At 26.4% G+C, this 21,848-nt stretch overlaps 2 protein-coding genes across 2 annotated transcripts; both read right to left on the bottom strand.

Moving 5' to 3' along the window:
- Positions 1-12,457: 12,457 nt before the first annotated feature.
- On the bottom strand, positions 12,458-13,299 carry LOC124928131 (photosynthetic NDH subunit of lumenal location 2, chloroplastic). Its single transcript, XM_047468660.1, has 2 exons — positions 12,679-13,299; positions 12,458-12,574 (listed from the first exon to the last, which is right to left on the bottom strand). Exons 1-2 carry the CDS (start codon positions 13,186-13,188, stop codon positions 12,476-12,478), a joined length of 609 nt encoding a protein of 202 aa, XP_047324616.1. The 5' UTR covers positions 13,189-13,299; the 3' UTR covers positions 12,458-12,475.
- A 3,593-nt stretch (positions 13,300-16,892) lies between these two features.
- Positions 16,893-18,238, bottom strand: LOC124928130 (NAC domain-containing protein 2-like). The gene is made up of 3 exons (XM_047468658.1): positions 18,018-18,238; positions 17,634-17,929; positions 16,893-17,544 (listed from the first exon to the last, which is right to left on the bottom strand). Exons 1-3 carry the CDS (start codon positions 18,199-18,201, stop codon positions 17,101-17,103), a joined length of 924 nt encoding a protein of 307 aa, XP_047324614.1. The 5' UTR covers positions 18,202-18,238; the 3' UTR covers positions 16,893-17,100.
- Positions 18,239-21,848: the final 3,610 nt, after the last annotated feature.

Here is a 21,848-nt window from a genome sequence, read left to right as displayed (position 1 = left end):
TGCAACTGCAAGATATTGCATATTAATTAAGTCAACTTCTTTATTGTTAGTATCCTCTCGATAGTTATTGTAGATATTTTGATGGGATAATTATTAGTTTATTTCATAACATTATTTTAATTATTGAATAATTTCCTAAAATATAGATATGGTTAAATATTGGTGTACATATATACTTACATACAAAAAGCTTAAAATATATCTATATTCATTTTAATTTTAAAACTCTAAGAGCTCGAGTTTTATGTGGGTTATTTGTTTTTATAAAAAAATCCTGTAAATTAAAATAAATTAATTTTTAAAAGAGCTACTTATTTAATCATCCTTAAATAATAGTAAAATAAAATATTTGATTTATGAAAAGAAGGTATAATTAATTAATGTTTAAGTTTCTAGGTTAAAAAATATAGAAAAGTTCTAAAAGTTAAATAGTTAATTATAATGACGACAGTGACTTATTTATTTTCTTGAAATTTATTTTCTTATTTTTAATTCTTTTAACTATGTTTTTTTTTTTGTTTCAGTGTTTTTAGTTGATTTATTTATTTGTTTTTTAATAAAAAGAAGAAAAAATATATTTTTTTAATTTAGAGTTTTAATCCATGTAAATTTTTTTCTTTCAAATTATTACTTTTTTTTAGATATCTAACTGAAACTTTACTTAATAATTGACCATGATATTTTTGCTTAAAACTTTCAACTACATATCTAAATTAAAATCACTAATCAAGCATATTAATTGTTAATAAAAAAATTAAATAGATTACTGTTATAAAAAAATTAATATTTTCAAATAAAATAATTTAATTGTATTTGAAACTGAAATAAAAAAAATAATTGCATTTAAATAATTTTTATATTTTAAACAATCAGTTAAGAAAAGATGAACATAAAATTAAACTAAAAAAATAATAAAATAAAAACTGCGAGTTAAAATAAACATAGTAAAAAACTGAATTTTATTTTAAAATGAAATCATCTAATAAAAACTTAAATTAAGAAAATATAATATAAATTAAAGTTGTCAATTTTTTTTTTTAAATAATCAGGTTAGTGTCTAATTAAATTAATGTATGTTAATTTCAAAATTAGTGAGAAAGTGTATTTAATATTTTTTTTAAGTAAATAATTAAAGTAATATTGAAACAATATATACTTAGAAAGCTAGCTTATAATTAAGACAAAGTTAATTTTTATTATTAATTATCTCTACTTTGTTTCATTTTGATATTATACAAAATTTAAAAGAAAATAAATGAGTGTTTAAATTTTAATAATGAACATTTTTGTAATTTTTATATAATAAAATTGTAATAAAAAGCTGGTTCTGTCATGTTTTTATTTGTAAATAGTTTTATTTACTTAATTAACTCTAATGACATGTTTTAATAATTTGTATTCTATGCATTACATTTTTTTGATAGTTAATTAATTAACTTTAAAAATGATAAGAGTAACTGCTTTTTGATTGACTACAAAATTATAAATTTTATTAATTGATGTATTTGAAAAGTAAAATAAAGAAGAATTACATTATTCTGAATATATATAATCAATTCAATGATGATTTATAAAGAAAATGTGGCCGTTAAGCTTGATTTATTAGTACAAAAGATGCCAAATAGATAATAGACAAGTCAAATACAAATAATGAAAATATTGAAACTTTTTCCCACATTACACGTGATACCCATCATCATTTTTCCCCTCAATCATAATCCATGAGAAATTCATGATCGATGTTCTAAATTATGAATAATCTTTCACTTTATCAAAATCATTATTTATTTGTATAAATTATCAAAATAATCTTAATACATAATATTTTATAATTAAAATAAACATAGTTTAATATTTTAGTTGATTATTTCAATATTTTTTTTAAAAAGAAATGTGATGTTTGGTGAGATGATTAATAATTTAAAAATAATATATTTCATAGATGTTTATTGAAAGCATCGAATTGTTACAATAAATTATTGTGTTAATAGGACTAAATTAAGATTAATGCGAACAAATTGATGGACAAGACTTGTTAAAACAAAACTAAAAGTTGAAGCAATATCAGATTCATTGCCAACCAATATTTTGAGTTTTTATAATTAAAATGATAATGCTAACCTTACGTGCACTTGATCAAAATTTGGAGATCAGTAATACAAATTTCACTAAATAAGTGGAGAAAGCTAATTTTATTATATATATATATCACTAAAATCTACTAAATATTTTTTTAATTAATATATTTTATTTCAATCTAAATATCGACCAGAGAAGTAGAAATTCATTTTGTTTCTTTAATATCGAAATGTATCTTATTTTTTTTCCATCATTTATATTTGAGTTGGTTTTGTACTTTGTTTGATTCAACATTTTATTTAGTCGGATCAAATTTTTATAATCTCTATAATACTTAGAGTTTTTTAAGTTGATTTTTGATTTGAAGGTCCTCTCATATGTATTTATCCTTCCATAATTTATACAATTTCTCATTATTTTGACCATATATAAATGTCCGGTTATCGTATTGTAATACTATTTTTTGCGTTATTTACCAACCTACAGACAAAGACAAAATTCGATGTTGTTCATAATTTGTAGAGATTCTTTCGACACCGCATGACTAGTTTGTTTGACTTGCTTTACTTCTTTACTCATTCTTATTGAACTCAAACTAATTTTTATTCGGAGTAAATATTTAAATTATTATTTGGTTGTTTAATTGTTTTTAGATGTTATTTTGTATTATTTGCAAATTAATATTTCATATTAACTCAGTATTTGAATTATGTGTTATGCAAATGTGTTGTATATATCATTACTCATTAAAAAAAATTACTATAATTTTGTTGTTTGTTTCTATTGGTCTTTGTTGTTTTATGTTGACATTTTGTATAAAACCTTCATATTATAAAATAAGCATTGTCAAAAATTGAACTCATTTAGTTTAAATGCAGTATAATATGCAATTAATTTATTATTTTATATATCCTTAAACTATCTAGATTGTTTTTTTAATTTTTTATGTTTGAGGATGTATATGAAAATTGTTTAAAAGTTGACGGACATGAAAATTGATTAAAGATAAGCAGAATGGTCCACAGGCCTAATAAATTGGGCCATTTTAGCCCACTAAATGTCCGCACGCGGTAACTTTTGAAAACCCTAAATCTCTTTATTTTTTATTTTTTTTAAGAATCTAAACCCCACTTTTGATACATACTAATCATCATCGTCATCTTCAAACATATAATAAAGCTAAGCAAAAGAACGTGCACACTCTCTCAATCATCGTTTTCACATATCAATTCATTCAAATTGCCTCACATCACATACACCAAACTCTCTCAACCATCAATTATTTATATTTCATTTCATTGAAATAATTGTGAAATACCTAATATCAATACCGTTTATAATAATCATACCTAAAGAACAAAGATCCCCAAGTTTATAAGTTAGAGTGATTCGGATGGTTATGGGTTCGAGCGCATTAGACGACAAGTTTCACGCCTAATTAAATTGTTAAGTGTGTTTGCGGGCTTAACAATTTATAATGCTTAACTCTATTATGGTCATTTTTTTTTCTAAAAGTGACTCAGCTGGGTAATGTTAATTTTCTTTGATAATACAATTTCTTTTAAAAAGGAAGAATTATTATTTAGAACCCACAAAACTAACACAATGTTAAGAAGACCCTAAGGTCACAATCAAATTGAAAACGATTTAAATGAAAGCGATGTCATAACTATATGGTGTCACGTTAGTTCATATTAATTCAAAAATAAATAAATTGTTTCTTAGAAACATATTTTTGATATCGTACAACTATTAAGAATAATTAATTATCTAATTATTATATATCTATAAATTTAGTTGTTTATAAAAATAAAATTTGTTTTTCAAATATACCTTACTTATTAGGATGGATAATGTGATTGTGGTCAAGAAATATAATCCAAAGGAACATATCTTCCACTAAAAGTTGCACATGGAATGATGGATACATAAAGCAAATAAAATTATCCTTTAGAAGGGGTACATATCAGATCGGTCATAATCACCATTTTATTTGGTATTTTTAATATATATATATATATATATATATATATATATATATTGCTAGTTTGAAGCCTAATCTTGTAGTTTTAGATTGTAAAGTTATTTTATCAATTATTTAATTCCTAATTAATATATTAGGATAAAAGTCTTAAATTTTAAAATCACTAAGTTAAATTAGTAAAATATCATAGTCTTAATAGATATATTCAATTTTTATTTAAAACTTTTTAAGTTTTAATGAATGTAGGTATGTGACAGATTATGCTAGATTTTAACCATTAAAAAACAAATTTAATTTTTTTTCAAACTCATCTATATAAAGTTGAAAACTAATAGTTAATTTGAATACATGTTATTTATTCTTGAGATTTAGTTAGGTATTAGATAAAAATAAAATAAATGTAAGTTACATAGAATTATAAACTATATAACTATATATAAATAAGTATATTTTAAAGAGAAATTGATCAAAATACAAAAATATTAACAAACTTTTGTTTAAATTAATAATGATTTAAAATATAATTTTTCTACAATAATAGTTTTTTTTTTATAATTTAATTTATAAAATAATTTGTTAATTTATTTAAATTTATAAAATAAATACTTTAAAATACAAATCATTTTTTGAAAAGGTTTAGTCATAAAGAGAGGGAAATATTTTACTTCGTAACCCAACCAGTTATCTAATTTCAATATTTATTTACTTTTTCAATTATATCAAAATCTTAATTATTTTGTACCATGGTTAAAATGTATGAGTATTTTTTTTTTGTTTGTTATTCAAACATAGTTATTAAATTAGTTGAAACTTCATTTTGTATTTTAATTTTTGCTAACATTTTTGTGTATCAATTATTTTATATTTTATAATTGACCATTTACTTTTGACGTTGTATATTTTTCTTTATTTCTCTTAATTTCATTTAAAAAGATACAATTAGTTTAAAATATATATACTCTCTCTCTATATTTTTTATTAATATTTGTAATTTGTAAACATTAACTTTTGTTAATACACCAACCAGATATCAATTTAATTGTTTAAATAGTACATTATTTGTTTAATTTTTGAATACACGCAAATTATTTATTTTACAAATAGATTAATGTGGGCTTGTCTCCAATTATATAATTTATTCTTTCAATTAACAATCATAAATTAATACATTTTATTGAAACAAATTGTCAATAAATTAATTAAAAGGTGTTACCATTCTCAAAATTTAGATGTTAAAACATCTCTAAATATAAAGTTTCATTGGTTTCTTGTTATTGAATATACTCCTTATAGTCCTAATTAATTATTGGATATTTAAAACGAAGATCATATTAATTATGCAATGTTGTCGAACATTTTCCCGTATTTATTTCAAATACCAAATAAAATAAAAATTGTAATAAATATGAAATAAACAAAAGTAAACTCTTTTATTTTGATATGATTGCTCATAAAATAAGTGAGATGTTAGTATATATAATTTATAAATAGCTCTAATTACGTGTTCGTAATGAGATTATTAAAAAAAAAAACCAACAAAAGTTTAAAAAAAATATTGATTGATGATTTTGAGAGAGTAATTTTTTTTTTTTAAATAAAACTATATAAAAGGAGACAGTGAAATGAAATGATTTTTATCAAAATAAGGTCTCTAGTGGTTTTAGGGTATTTTAGATTATGTATATACTTTTCATTTTAGAATTAAAAATGTTTGGAATAATATTTTTTGTGGGATTTGTAAAATGCATGATATACAAAAAGTCCCCCGTTTAGGAGGAACATTTGGTCTCCACAATGATAAAAAATAGTTCAAAGTACAATGCACTCTACAACTGGAAAGGGTAGTACATATATTGCATTATTGCGCTAACAAATAATATCTACATATATTCGGACGAGTTTTTTCATAAAATTCAACTATTCTAATAATACATTATTTTATTAGTCTTTTTTTAATCGTATATATTAAATTTTTTAATTAAAATATTTTTATTTGAAAACTATATTTTTAAATCCCTTTCAAACTTTTTAGAAAAAAAAATATCTAATCAGTTATCAACGTTTTTTTAAATAATTTATAGATTATTCCAAAAAACTGATACCCAAAAACCTTATATATTTATATAGATTTCAGTAAAAATCATCTAATCAAATTTTGCATGAAAATCTTGTTTGATTAAGATTAATTTATTTGAATTTTTAATTTGTTTAACTAATATAATGTTATAATATATTTAAATTTTTACAAAAATAGATAAAAGTACTGGGAAAGGTCCATTTCCAAAAATAAAATTAGAAAAAGAACAAATATATGAATTAATAAATTATACATACAATTGTTAAGCAAACAAATCCATTGAACTGGGCATTACCAAACTATTCAATGAGAACCCGGGTCTTAAGGCACAAAAATAGGAATGACCTAAGTATTTTAGAAAGTCCATTCTTCGGAGACAGAATATAACATATTTTATGAATTTAACCAATTCTGTAATTGTAAATATTGTCAGTCACAAAATTTACATTTCAAAACCACCTCCTCCCAGACAAAAAAATTACTAATTAATTTAATTTTACAATTATATTGAAAAGATATTGCAAACTAAAGTAGGGTATGATGGGCCAATGTGAATTTGTGTTCGTTTTATAGATGTCCTAGAATCCAGATTCAGGTAAATACATATTGGGCCTAAGTTTTCGTTCTACATCTACATTGGTCCATCATAGAAGGAACCAAAAAATACATTAGTGATCAAAATTACTTCAAATAGATCATAACCCAATATAATATCAAACTAAACTAAATTTTAAAAAGTTAAAAAAATTAAAAATAAAATTTGAACAGAACCTCCATTGATATCCAACCTTGGAGGAGGCCGGACATGTTGACATGTTGTGAGTGTAAACTAGCTCAAGTATATAAACTAGATCTATAACTACAATTGCATATATTTTCTTAAAATTTTAACTAGAAACAATTTAAATAGAAACTGAATTTGTGATATTTCTCATAATTTTTGTTTTTAAATACTCATATTTTGTAGATTGAAACTCATAATCCTAATGAAATGAACACATGATTCCTTACTCTACAATTGCAAACTCCTATCATTCCTTGTATTATTATTAATGAATGAAAAAAAATAATAATTACAAATAACCTTGGATTATCTAGTTATTGTTGGAATTATTTCCAATATTTGGGTACATATATTATTTAATAATTGTATATTAGTTGTTATCGTAATAAAGATTAAAGCCCAATTAAAGTGATCTATTAAAGTATATGAGTTATGGGCTTATTTAGACATCTATAATAAATATGGGGACATATTTGTGTAGAAGCAGAAATACTATTTATTATTTCGTTGATGGGCCGAATAATAAATGGGTATATTAGGGCTAGGTCCCCAACCCATATAGATAGCCTACCGATTTGTTTCTCTCATCGAAAAAATAAGGTTTATGTTCATCTCTCAAGAACACTAAAGAAGGGCTATCAATATAGGGTTGGAAGACTTAAACCCCACCACATCAAACATTCCGATCCAGGTCCAGATCCAGAACGAGAAGATCCACATTCAGATTCAGGTCCAAATCCAAGATCAAGAAGAAGAGAATAACGAAGAACGAAGAACGGCTTAATGAAACGTTCTTCATTCAAGATCTAGGTACGTTTCCGCAATTACAGTTTATCTCGATTTATCGACATAGAGTATACAGATTATAGACTTAAGGATTAAAGATTTAGACTAAAGAAACTAACAAGTGGTATCAGAGCCCTCTCTATGTCGATCTATTGAGATTTAAGTTTATAAGAATTTTTAAGAATATGATTAGACATTTTTTTTTGTTCTTGATCTAATTTGGCTAGTTATGTTCTTCATCTAATTTGGCTAGAACGAATAATGATAGAATGAATTAATGAATAGTAACAACAATATTTGATGTATATATTAATCTAAAATTTTGGATTAGATTAAAATAAAGAAAAGACATCAAGTATCTAAATAATTTTAGATATTCAGATTAATATATTTTGTTTAAAGAATTATGATTAAAGAATGGTTCATATTCTCTAATTAGATATAATATATGAATATTTAATTAATTAGAAAGATATAATAAAGAAGTTAAAATAAAGAACGGATTATATGTTATAAAGAAAGATATCAAATATTGAAAGGATTTGTTAAAGAATATTTGTTAAAGCATGAGGAAGATGAACAGTTTAGAAACGATCTTTATTAAATTATATGTTATAGTAAAGAATGAAAGACTCTAGACATCTAAACGATTTTTCAGAAATCATAAAGAATAAACGGTTTTAGAATCATAAAGAATAAAGAAGATGGAAAAGTTTTATTTCAAGAATTGAATTTAATTATTAATTTGAAAAGAATAATTCAAATTAATAACCTGAATTTAAGTCATAAGAGAGTAATAATTGTTAATGTATTAATACATTTATATACAATTAAGAATAAAGTAAAATATATTATGGAATTCTAGAATTTTAAAACTTTAATATATATCTATGATATAGGTTATGATTTGAGAATTAAGTAAAGAAAAATAGTTACTTATCATGTTTATAATCTTTTATAAATATTGATTACATTAAGTTAATATATTTAATGAATTAGTATAAAAACGGATGTATCATCCATTTAATTTATGACTTAATTAATGTATGGAATATATTCAAAAATTAAGAAAAAGTCAATTTATATAAATATATTCAGAAATTAAGAAAAGACAAGAATAAAGAGATTATTATTTTATTAATAATAATAATTTACAATTAAAGAATAAATAAATCAATTAACCTAATAATTGATAAATTTAGAATTTTGAGTAATCTGTGTAATTGATTATTTAATTATTTATTATATTTGGATGAATAATCAATCATGTTATATTACACATTCAAATATATATACATATTTCGGTCTTTATGTATATATTGTGTTGATTGATATTAAGAAATAATTGAGTGATTAGTAAAATCACAATTATTTGTTTTGTGTAACACATATGGAATTTATGCAATTTTGATACATAAAACAACATTCGGATTTTCGGTGTTAATAACACATTCAAAATTTGGTACAATTTTAGGCCCACTTAAATTTGTAATTATGCGGTTGTTAATCGGCCCAAAGGAAGGTTAATAATTGGTCGGATTGCAAATTTAAATAATGTACAAATTATTAATTTATAGAACATATTTGTTTTATAAGATTAAGACGGTTGTGTTTGTAACTATGCGATTATTAATCGGACAAAAGGAAGTTTAATAATTGGTCGAGTTACACACTTAAAGTATGTACATAAGTTATTAATTTATTAAATAAATTAATTGAAGCAACATCCTACCAAAGTAGGCTCTCTTGTGAAGGTTAATATGTTTTATAAATTAATAAGGTAGTGTGTATGTATTTCATGCGGTTATTTAATCGGCCCAAAGGAAGATAAATAATTGGTCAGAATAACATTATGCACATGTGGTAATAAATATGTAACAATTATTCGGTGGGCCATGTGAATAATTGGAATATCCAAAGATAACCAATTATTTGACAGGACTTATTGTTAATATTTGATTACTACAAAAGAGTACCGTTTGCAAGTTAATATTTAATGTCCAAAGACTAAATATTAATGTTGCGTTTGGTATCTTATGATGAGACGTACCATTATTTTGAATTTATGTGATTATTAAAATTTTGTGAGTATGGTTGTTCATTTGTTTTGTTATCTAATCAAGTTAACACTTCTGCTTATACGGATTATTTTTTTTTGTCAACATCTTAAGTTCATTTTATATGATATAATTTTTAAGACATATTTAGAATTTGTTGTATTTTTAAGAATTATATCTAAAATGCTTAAAATTGCTAAGGGTATTATTAGAATAAAGATTTCATAAATAATATATGTTTTATTTTGTTTCAAAAGTAATGCATTAAAGTCAGAGTTACAATAATGTATTCTCATGCATCTAATTTGGATTTTCTTATTTACACTTAAGTTAATTGATGTGAATTGTAGTTGTCTAAAGGGAGACATAGTCTCTATATGAACTCACATCAATTGTGTGTAAGAAAAATAAAAGATTGAAACAAAAATAACATAAATAGTGTTCACTTAGCAAATACCTTAATACATAATAAAGAAATGAAGTTGTAAGAATTGCAGATATTGCACCTTAAAGAAAATTACTAAAGAAAGTGGTGCATAAAAGAATACATATTATAGTTTGTTTTGTTTGTTCTAAGAGTAATTTAACTTCAGTACTCATACACATTTAATGGTAACTTCAGTATTACTAAAGTAAATGTGTTGATGTACGGTTGAGTTAATTGTCAAAAGTCAATTGATGGTGAAAGAAACATCGGCGTGGGCATTGACAATTCATATTAAAGATGAAGAAATAAAGAATTACTTTAGATACCTTTTTTTTTATTTGGAAACAAACATTTATGGAATATCTTCATGTAATTGATTCATTTGGAAGGAAGAGTTAAGAATTACAACTTATATATGGAATAAAGATTCAACTAAAACAACTAGTAAATTCTTTTGGGGTTGTCCAGTTAAGGTCAGGCCTTATAGGTCTAAAGAAAATAAACTAGACTAAAGAATTTCTAGATGTTAATTATTGGATATTTTGAAAGATCTAGAAATAAATTTAGTCTCATAAGTACTTCAAGATTAGTCTTGAAAATAAATATATATACATAATACTCCTTAAACAAGAGTTTAATGTATGCTCTAGATTATATGAATCAAGAAATTAAGAATATTTATGATGTTGGACAAATACTTGAAGGATCCTAGTTTGGATCATTAAGAAAGCAACCAAACAACTAATGTGATATTTTAAGAACAAAACATTGCATACTCATATAGTGAAATCGAATCGGATAGAGATCATTTGGTATATTGATTCGAATTTTGTTGGATACTAAAACAGTCGAAAATTCGTGCCACATCATTTTAGTTTAAAGAGTTAATTTTTGGAAGAGTGTTAAGTAGACACTCGAAATTATTTCAAGTTGATGGCAGAATTTATTAGGTGTTTTGTGGTATCCAATTAAAGAATCTGACTGCAAAATTTTGTCACGAGGTTGCAAATTATGGATGATATAGAAAGACCACTAAAGTTATTACGTGACAATAATTTGCAGTTCTTTTACTTTAATAGTAATATGAGTTTGACTAAGTCGAACTATTTGGAAAATAAAGAATTCAGAATGTTTATTTATCTATTGAGCATATTTGGACAAACTCTAAAATTACGGATCCGTTCTCTAAATATTTGTTATCCGAGGTCTTTCATGAACATATTGTTCATATGGATATTACATATTTAGATGATATACAGTTTTAGTGGGAGTTTGTATTGTGATGCTTGTATAGATACAATTTAGAATTTATGTGCACATTAAAGAATTAGTTTCTAAAAAATTAAAGATTTAGTTTTTAAAGAAAATCAAGATTTTAAAGTTATTCAGATTGATCTCTATAAGGAATAAAGGAGGAACAGTTGGTATTAGACATGTTAAAGATCACACTACATGTTAATCCACACTACACACCCATGTTTAATCTATGTCATTTGATTGTATTGACATATGTGACTATTGAGGGATTAGTTACGAATTAATGTAACAAAAACCGCTTTAATCCTATGTTGATATAATTGATGGACGAGATTGATATAGATGTATTTAGAAATGATAACAATATTTTGAGCTCATAAGGTTATAATATACAGTTGAAGGAAATATTATATGACCCAGGTGGGAGATTGTTGGAATTATTTCCAATATTTGGGTACATATATTATTTAATAATTGTATATTAGTTGTTATCGTAATAAAGATTAAAGCCCAATTAAAGTGATCTATTAAAGTATATGAGTTATGGGCTTATTTAGACATCTATAATAAATATGGGGACATATTTGTGTAGAAGTAGAAATACCATTTATTATTTCGTTGATGGGCCGAATAATAAATGAGTATATTAGGGCTAGGTCCTCAACCCATATAGATAGCCTACCGATTTGTTTCTCTCATCGAAAAAATAAGGTTTATGTTCATCTCTCAAGAACACTAAAGAAGGGCTATCAATATAGGGTTGGAAGACTTAAACCCCACCACATCAAACATTCCGATCCAGGTCCAGATCCAGAACGAGAAGATCCACATTCAGATTCAGATCCAGATCCAAGATCAAGAAGAAGAGAATAACGAAGAACGGCTTAATGAACCGTTCTTCATTCAAGATCTAGGTACGTTTCCGCAATTACAGTTTATCTCGATTTATCGACATAGAATATACAGATTATAGACTTAAGGATTAAAGATTTAGACTAAAGAAACTAACAGCCAACATATATTCTTATGCTAGCAATGCCACTAATTCGTCGATTGATGTCAAGGTCTTCTCGTAGAACAGATATGATTCGTATACCTTGGGCGTGCGGATATAATAATCCAGCTGACAATTAATAATAATAATAATAATCAATTTGTTGTCATTAAATTGAAAAAAAATAAAACAGATTCATAATATATAAGAATTAATTAAGAAAACAAAATTACCTCTGCAATATTGTCGACAAGTTCATTAGCAGCCTTAATGTAAGGTCCTTTCTTCGTCTGTGAAACAGTTACCAATGCATTCCTTACGTCTTTCGAAAGATAAGCCTGTTTCAGCCGAACATAAAACAGGACATACCGCCACGACATAGTCTCCAACATTTCCCTTATGCTGTGCAGCCCCTCCGCCGTCTGTTTTATCCTCGCCGCTGAATCCTCCGGCGAAAGTTCTGGCTGAAAGAACCATTCTTTCATAAACGAATGAGTTCCCCAATTCTCCGCCATCGCCGGAGAACTTAACTGGAACCCACAAATTGATGCTCCGGAAATTGATAACAGAGAGGTCAATACTTGTCTTCGTTGTCGTCGGTCGGAAATTGGGTTCTTTGAGCTTCCATTAATGGCAGCTGCTGCTGCTAGCGGCGGAGGACCTCTGTTTCTATTCTTATGGGTGGTGGTGGTGGAGATGAATTGACGGATGATGAGACTTGTTGGGCCGGCGAAGCTGCTCATATTGAGAATGCAATTCTAAGAAAGATTGGAACTTTGGAGAAGACGATGTGTACGTACGTATAGTATAGTCTAAAGACAGGTTTTTCATGGCCTCTGCCCTAGCTGCCCGTTAATCAAACATGGACCTTTGATTCAATATCCTTCCTTATCTTCTCATCAAATTTTATCTGTATATATTAATTATTATTATTCATTATTCTAAAAATGCAATTAAATTTAGAATTGCAAGCTATATAGGGTTGTGTACTTAATTAGTAATTAACTAAATTAATGCACATTTGATTTATTTTGATGCATCTTATAAGTAAAAAGAGATAAAGGGGCGGCTATCTAGCGGGAGTCGTTTCGGTTGTATGCCACGAGGTCCCTATGGACAAGGGGACAAGTTCATCATCCCTTTTGGGCGCAGGCAGCCCTCTACCATCTATCCCATTGCATTCCATCGTCTCGTATTGTACGGTATCAGACCTTCTCTACACTGACCTTTCTTCTGGTCTCACGAATTGGATTTGAACCAATATCTCCGGGCTACTTTCCTTTTAGTCGATCGCGATCCCACCCTCTTTACCACATTTATTTTCAAACCGACCCATTTATTATGTATTATTTGATTAACTAATCCTTTATATTGGAATGGGTAAAGAGTCAAATGTTTTGGTCTGTCCCCCTCTTCTTTCAACGGTTGCTGCAGCTGGTGTAATGGATTCAGATTCCCTACGATTCTAACGAATCTCCGGGTATCTCTATCCTTCTCGGCGAGCCTGACCGAACCCGCCAAAAAAAGAACAATAGAGAAAGCTTGCCGGTCGCGTCGGAGACATCTTTATCATCAGAGGAGGCTTCGTCGTCCGGCTCCTCAGATAAAGATGTTAGGGTTGGCCCTTCAATAGCTGCGGATTCTGATTCACTTCCTCACAGAGCACAGAGAAGGAGATTCCAATGGTTTGGGGCATATGATTAGTAAGGTCAATCTGCCTATCGTCTCAACGAGATGCATTTCTTTTTTTCTCTGTAGTCGGGAAGCCCCCTCTTAGAGATAGACAGAAGTACTCTCTCGACCAAGTCATCATAAGAAAATACTGACTAATCTTTCCGAACCGAAGTGAGAGAAGGAGGGAAGGCGCGCTACAACTAACATAACAGCCAGCTGATGATTTGAGTTTCCATTGTTGAACTTATATTCTATGCCAGGATTGATGGTGAGAGCTAAAAGTAATATACGTTGAATTGGCCAATTCAACGCAGAGTAAGCACCTCGTCCAACTACTACTTTCCTTGTGTTCTATCACTCCGGACTATCACAACAAGGCAGGCCTGCCCAAGGAAGAAAGAACAACCAGAGCTATATTCACCTCTATGTTAGTCCGCCTCCTCACTAATTTGAGTCCCGCCATAAACAAAGGGGTGAAGCATCAAAAACAGACGGATTAAGGGAATTTATCATTAGAGTTCTATATATATTTTTATTTTAAAAATTATATATTTAAGAAACAGTTAAATTGTCAAATTTGGCTCTTTTTTTTTTGGGTAAGATGAGATTTCAGATTTTTTTTCAACTTCACAATTTGAAATTTTTTATGATTAAAATTATATAAAATGAGTTAAATTCAGAATTTCAATAGTCAAATAAGGCTTATTGTTAAGAATTTAGGACTACTTTATTGTTTATCATAATTTGACAATTCAACCTCTTTAAAAACTAAGTGGTTACTAAATATATCATTTATTATCCATCATGCAGTTTTCAAATCAAATTGTCATGGTCTGAATAATTGTTTTTCTTGTTTAACCAATAGTTAAATAAGAATAAGACAAGTTGATATTTATGTTCCCGTTCTGATTTCGTCTCAAATATTAGTAGATATATTAGATATATAAAATCACCCTTTTTATTTATAATAATATGAATATATATAAACAGAGTGAAAAGACGAATATAATAGTAAAAATAATATTGAAATTAAACGGCCAAAATAATTAATATAATTTCCGCCCCATTATAATCTCACTCAACCAGTGAGATTGATAATATTTAGTTAACAATACAATTCTTAAAAAAACTATTAAAAAATTATTTCTGAAAAAGATTAGGATGAATATTATTATATTCTAATAAAAAAATCTTGATATTTAAATTGTTTTTTATGAGTAACTAGATTATAAGAGATGTAATATTCTTTAATTTGTAGTTTGGGACGTCATGCCTGATCTATGAAAGTGAAATACACTATGATATTGTAATTAATTAATCTAGCTAATCTAGGATTGATGAGATTAGTCAAGTCAAAAAAAAAAATTAAAAGATGACAAATTGTCTAAACTTTATCCAATTAAGTTATCAAATCATATGGAGTAATTTGTAATTAACTAAGGGACTAAATAGACAGAATCTTCTTTTTTTTTGTTAACGTCATCATTAATAAATTAATTAGCCAGTAATAAATCAATTGTTAATGTTAATTAATACTTAATATATGGTTCTAATACATGCACCTTCACATGATCACACACCTTATTAGCTAAGCTCTATTGTCATCCATTTATCATCTGCGTCATCTATCTAATTAATTAGCTACCTAGCTGCACATGCTTATATTAATATACAATATAATTAAAAGTAGATTCTACAGAAATTTGATAAATGAAAAATAATGGTTTTGTGGCTAGGATTAGCACATTAATTTGAAGATTATCAACTGATTTGATTAGAGAATATTAGGTTAACTAGATTCTTGGATAATTTAAAATAAAAAGGGAGAATATTTTAACTATCCATAATTCAATCACAAAAATTGTAAGAAAAAAAAAACCATAATTGACATTATTATTAATCAAAATATAAAAAAAAATTTTAAAACAACCACACAATGTTTTAAATCAAGATTCTCAAATAAACTAAGTTCTGTCCACTTAAAATTTGATGAGTTATATATTTTGGATTATTGAGCGCAATGTTAATGATTTAAATTTTACTTTTAATATTAAAAAAAATGAATTTTATTAACTTAATATTATTCTATTTATTGTCTACCCTTTTGTTTTGTTTTGTTTTATTTTGTTTTTAAAATAATCCATATAAATAAAATAAAAACAGTTTAAATATCACGATAAAAAAATAGAATTAATTTTTTTTTAATATACCAGTCTCATTCTTAATTTTTTTTAAGTGAGTTTAGGTTAAAGTTGCGTTTATCTAATTGATTAAAGTGAATTTATGAAAATGTCATTGAATTTTTGGATATATTGTTGATCATGTGCATATTTCTTGTTAAATAATTTTGATTGAGAAACAATTACTGATTTGGTAAAATATTAAATTCATTTGTAATTAGGTTCAACTATATATATATATATATATATGTGACATGGTGATGTATGGGTTCTTAAGATAAGGTAGAAAAATGAGTAGTTATGGAGTTTGAGTTTTATTATTGAAGTCTAACAATTAAGCATCATTGTTAAAAGTCAATAATTAAGGAGAATTAAGAAGTAATTTCTGGAGTAAAACTAACTTTAATTATTTACATGTGTTTTAATCTTACTATTAATTAGCTTTGTATCTATCTCTACACATATCTAACTACTTGGATAAAGACAAAACCAATGGGACAAAACTAATGGGCCATTCCTTTTTTTTATTTGAAAATAATAAATGAAGTTTTGTATTATATGAATCTATAGTCAATAAAGATGATGGAGCCGGAGCTGAAAATATACGATGATAATTTCCATTGAACAATATTCTAAATTTTACATTTTTTATATACAATTTAAGATAGTAACCCCAACCCAACAACTACTACTACTTAATTACCCAGTTAGCCTCTAATAAAAACACGGCGTCTTAATTAAACTGAAATAAATTTCACCAAATGCCAAACACGCCCTAGCTAATAACTGATGTAGCTAATATTAATATTGGAATCCAAACACGGCATCCTGAGGGCTAAGTGACGTGTAAGATGGTGAGTCGACACCCTGGGTCCCACCACCTATGGCGGCGGCGGCAGCAGCGTTGTTGTTCAGATAATCATGAAACGTTGCATTCTCTTTGAATAATATTGATGATGATGATGATCCAAAGCAATCCAATTCCCATAGGTGTGGAATCGAGCAAACCCTTGGAAGATGCTTCAAATCCAACAACTCGATATCATCAAGGGCAGCATTATTATAGACATCATTAGAAGCCGCCGTCGTTTGAACGCCGACGCTTCCTCCGCCTCCGCCTCCGCCGCCGCCGCTAGATGAAACTTCCTCTGCTTTCAAATTCATGATGAGCTCATGATGATCATTAATGGCCCTGGTCAGGCAGCTCTTCTTCTTGTAGATTCTACACAGAACCCAATCATCCAGCTGCAAAACAAATATACTTATCATCATGAGATTCGATTCTATTCGATTAGATTCCCGAGTAGTAAAATGAATTAAAGAACGTGAATTACCCTCATAGATTTGGTGTGTTTGGGCTTGGGAAGTGGTTGTGAGGTGCGGGATCCATCAGTCAAGCGATACTCATGCATGATCCAGTCAGTCTTGAGACCCTTAGGAGGTCTACCGGTGTAGAAAACCAGAGCTTTCTTAACGCCGACGTATTTGGAAGAACTGTAAATGGGTTTGTCGGTTCCAGTGGCTTTCCAGTAGCCGGAGACAGCAGCTCTGTTTGGCCTAACACCATTCGGGTACTTGCGATCGCGTGGGGTAAAGAAGTACCATTCTTTCTCGCCAAACACTGCCTGGTCTGTAAAAATTATGTATATATGTAATTATATATGTTAAAGAAGAAGAAAGAATGAACGAATGAATGGATTAAAAGAAAGAAAGATTACCTGGTAACTCCCAAGGATCAAACTTGTAGAGATCAAGTTCGGGGATGATGGAAACAGGGCATGGGCGTGAAGTGGCCTGGTTCCTGAGATAGTACATGATCAACTCTTCGTCAGTTGGATGGAATCTAAAACCTGGAGGAAGCATTAGTTCATGGTTTAACTTGTTTGCTACCACCACCACCATTATTAATCTAAAGCTAGCTAGAGAAGAGAGAAGAGAGAAGAAGAGATGAGATCAGAGTTTGAAATGTTAGAAGGAAGATGGGTCACCATTTTATTTATAGTTGAGGCTGTACAAATTAAATATAACCCATATCAGATTTTAGACCTTGTTTGATGTTTGATCACTTATTTAGGATTTTATTGGAATAAAACAATATGTTATTTAATTGATTTATTGTAAAAAATATATATTTTATAAAATTAAAATAAAAGGTATTTCTATCATTTTAATTGATAAATTAAAATCTCATAAATGTCAAATTGATTAGATTTGTTTTTTGTGTTCATAATAATATTTATTTAATTGGGACTGATCATGGGATGGGATGAGTGGCTTGTCAAGATTCAGGATGTACTTGGCTATTTGGCAGTACTTGCGAGAGTCAAGTGGATATTATTTAGTCCCATTTTTCTTTTTATTATTAATTATACAATAATAATAATAATAATAAGTTAGTAGTTACCCACTTAGGTAGGATTTGGGTTATTTGAATGAGTTAAGTTAAATATTTTTTTTCAGACTAGTTATAAAAATTTAGGTTATGAATCAACAAGTCCTATTATATAATTTCCTTCATTTTATTTATGGTTAACTCAGACTCTTCCCCTCAATAATTGGTTATATATAATTCCTTTACTATTATATTCCTTAATTTAATTTTATGTTTAACTCAAGGATATTTCTCTTTCCCTCAATAATTGGTACTAACCATATATTAATAAAAATAATAATGGTTTGTTTTGTATACATATATTTTAAAGGGAAAACATTTTTTTATTTACAACAAATACTTCACTTTGAATATGTGATTCTTGATTTCTCTTCTTTTGTCCTTCTCAATTTGATTGGCAAGAGTTTTAACATTAAATTCATGATAAGTCAAGTTTAAGTCACACCACCCGGTGATGAAGTGACCCTCTTTAAACATACTAGTTCATGATTCATTCATGGCGAAGATATGTTCATAGGTCTAGTTGTGGTTTTTAATAGCATAAGGTGAAAAAGGGATAATTTTAGAGTATATAATTAATTTTATGATTGATATGTAATAATTGGTCTTCTTTGACTGTCCAACAAGTTAATATTGATTAGCTAGTTTCTAATTTATCTTGTGTGGGGTGTGTGATATATACTTATCTAATTAATCACAATCTTCTAAATATATATATAGTGTGTGTGTGAAGCAAAGAATTAAAGGGCATATTCCAACAACAACATTGACATGATCTTTGTCGTTAATGATCTTGATTAATTCCTACATATGTGGGACAGTTGTAATGATCCAAGAAGGTAGGAGGATATATAAGTTACATGAAGGAAATCCAGTCTAACAAGTTATTTGAAATTGTTGTAATTTGATTGCCATGATAGAAAAATCTATGAATTGAACCGCCACTCTTTTGACCTTCATGATCCTCACACACACAAATAAATATTTAGTGATTTCAAATGATCGCTGGCCACAAATATTTATGAACTCCCGCGCCGCTTAGGGTTTGTTCAGATTGACTTTATTTGAAATAAACTTGTTCTCTTTTTTTTTTTTTTTGAAAAAACTTAAATTATATATATATATATATTAGTATTTTCATTGAATAATTTGATTAATGAGATGATAAATGAAAAGATTGTGAATTTTTGCTGTGTTTATTTAAAGTAACACAAAATGAATAATTCCCTTTTATACATGTTACCAACCAAATCAAGAAATGGAGTGTGTGAAGCTAAAAAAACAAAAGTGGGTCAATGGCGTGGTGAAGAGAGTAAGAAGAGTTTGTAGTTTATATTAATATATACACGTGCAACAATTATTAATTTTATTTACATTGGCCACTTCTTAACGAATTTTCAAATTTTATCACATATGTGAATCTGAATTTTAATTTTAATTTTTATTATAAAATATAAGAAAGTAACCTTATACCAGAAAAGAATGAGTTCCATTTTGGCAATTGAATGTGTGCCTCCCATCATATAAATATACTACTTCGCAATGAAATAAATATTAGTGAATGTTTTCTCATATATATACTTTCACAAATTAAAGACATTTTCTAATCACAACTAGTCATTTTTTTTCTCTCCAATATATGGTATCTCAATTATAATTATTTCATACAACAATTAATTAGCAAAAAAAATTACATTTCTAACCAAAATTCAAAATCTTGTTTTTTCACCTACAGATAATTATGATTTAATTATAGGTAAGACTTTGACTAGAGACAACGTAATAGTATTTTTCTAAATAAATAAAAAAGACTTAATATAACTGAATTTCATGCAAGACCTTGGGCTTTGTTCAGATTCAGGTTTAAAAACTTTGAGAGAAAAAATAAATAATGATCAGTGATAATTTTAAAAAGTTGATGATTATTTTTGGTAAAAAGATCTAAAGAGTATTGATATTTATAAATAAAATAAAAAATAATAATTTAAAATAAAGGGTATTTTAGTATTTTAGTTAATGAAATGAGTGATGTAATTGTTGAGAATTAATTGATTTGAAAATTGATTTTGGTTGGTTGTTTTTTGAAAACTCAAAGAGAACCAATCCTTACTTTTCGTTGTTAGAGGAAAATTAAGAGTTTCTATCTATTTTTTTAAATTTAAAAATAATTTTAAAATCCAATTTATTGATTATATAATATGTTAATATAAATATAATGATCAATTTGGAAATGTCTACCTTCTGAGTTGAATTTGTTTGTGCAAAAAAAATAATCTTTTTTCTTTTCAATATTTTATTAAAATATTAATTTAAATAAAATAATATTATGAAATTTATTTTAATTATTTATATATTAATAAATTTAATAATATTTATACATTCAATTTCTAGTAAGATGCTTGGGTGGTTTATTTCAATGAAATAGGAATTTTGGATTGTTTTGTTGAAGTTTGTTTCTACTATATTAATTTGATTACACAATATTTTGTAATAATTTATTCCTCTTTAAATTGAGAAGAATAAATTTGATGTCTTTTATTTTTTCTCTCATATTTATATTCTTATAATTATATTACTATTTTTTATAATTAAAATAATAATAATAATTTTAGTTTATTAAAGACAATATATTAATTATTTAAATAATATCAAGTGATTATTTAAAATAAAATAAATAATATTTTTAATGATAATTATAATAATTAATAATAATAATAATATAAGTCATTTTTATTTAATTTAAAAAACTTATACAAAAACTAAAAAACAATAGTTTTATATAAAAGAATTATTTAAAAATATTTTAAAAGTTAATATTTTAACAAAAACTGTTATAAAAAAATTATACTTCATTATAATATATATATATGTTATTAAATATATTCTACAAAAGAAAAAAATACTTTGTTAATTTGTTGAAATTTTTTATAATGTAGTTGAAAAGTTTTGGGATCATCAAACTATTCTGTTTTAATTTTTTTAATGTAACTTGTATGATTAATTATATATTATGTGTTTATATCTTTATTAAATTGTGATATAGTTGAAAAAATATTATTTAAAAAAGTATATGATGTAAATAATAATAATATTTTATATTTTTAATAAAATAGAATATAGTAAAATGAGATGAGATATTAATACTAATTTTGTTACA

The sequence above is a fragment of the Impatiens glandulifera genome, chromosome 2, assembly GCF_907164915.1.
Source record: "Impatiens glandulifera chromosome 2, dImpGla2.1, whole genome shotgun sequence".
Classification (NCBI taxonomy): domain Eukaryota; kingdom Viridiplantae; phylum Streptophyta; class Magnoliopsida; order Ericales; family Balsaminaceae; genus Impatiens; species Impatiens glandulifera.
The sequence above is the reverse complement of the archived record's forward strand: the minus strand, read 5'-3'. Positions and strand labels throughout refer to the sequence as shown.

Coding starts and splice junctions, on each gene's coding strand:
- LOC124928130 (XM_047468658.1), bottom strand. CDS start 18,201: ATGGTGGTGGTGGTAGCAAACAAGTTAAACCATGAACTAATGCTTCCT. Junction 17,930..18,017: donor TGATCCTTGGGAGTTACCAG/GTAATCTTTCTT, acceptor TAATTTTTACAG/ACCAGGCAGTGTTTGGCGAG. Junction 17,545..17,633: donor AACACACCAAATCTATGAGG/GTAATTCACGTT, acceptor TTTGTTTTGCAG/CTGGATGATTGGGTTCTGTG.
- LOC124928131 (XM_047468660.1), bottom strand. CDS start 13,188: ATGAGCAGCTTCGCCGGCCCAACAAGTCTCATCATCCGTCAATTCATC. Junction 12,575..12,678: donor TTGTCGACAATATTGCAGAG/GTAATTTTGTTT, acceptor ATTAATTGTCAG/CTGGATTATTATATCCGCAC.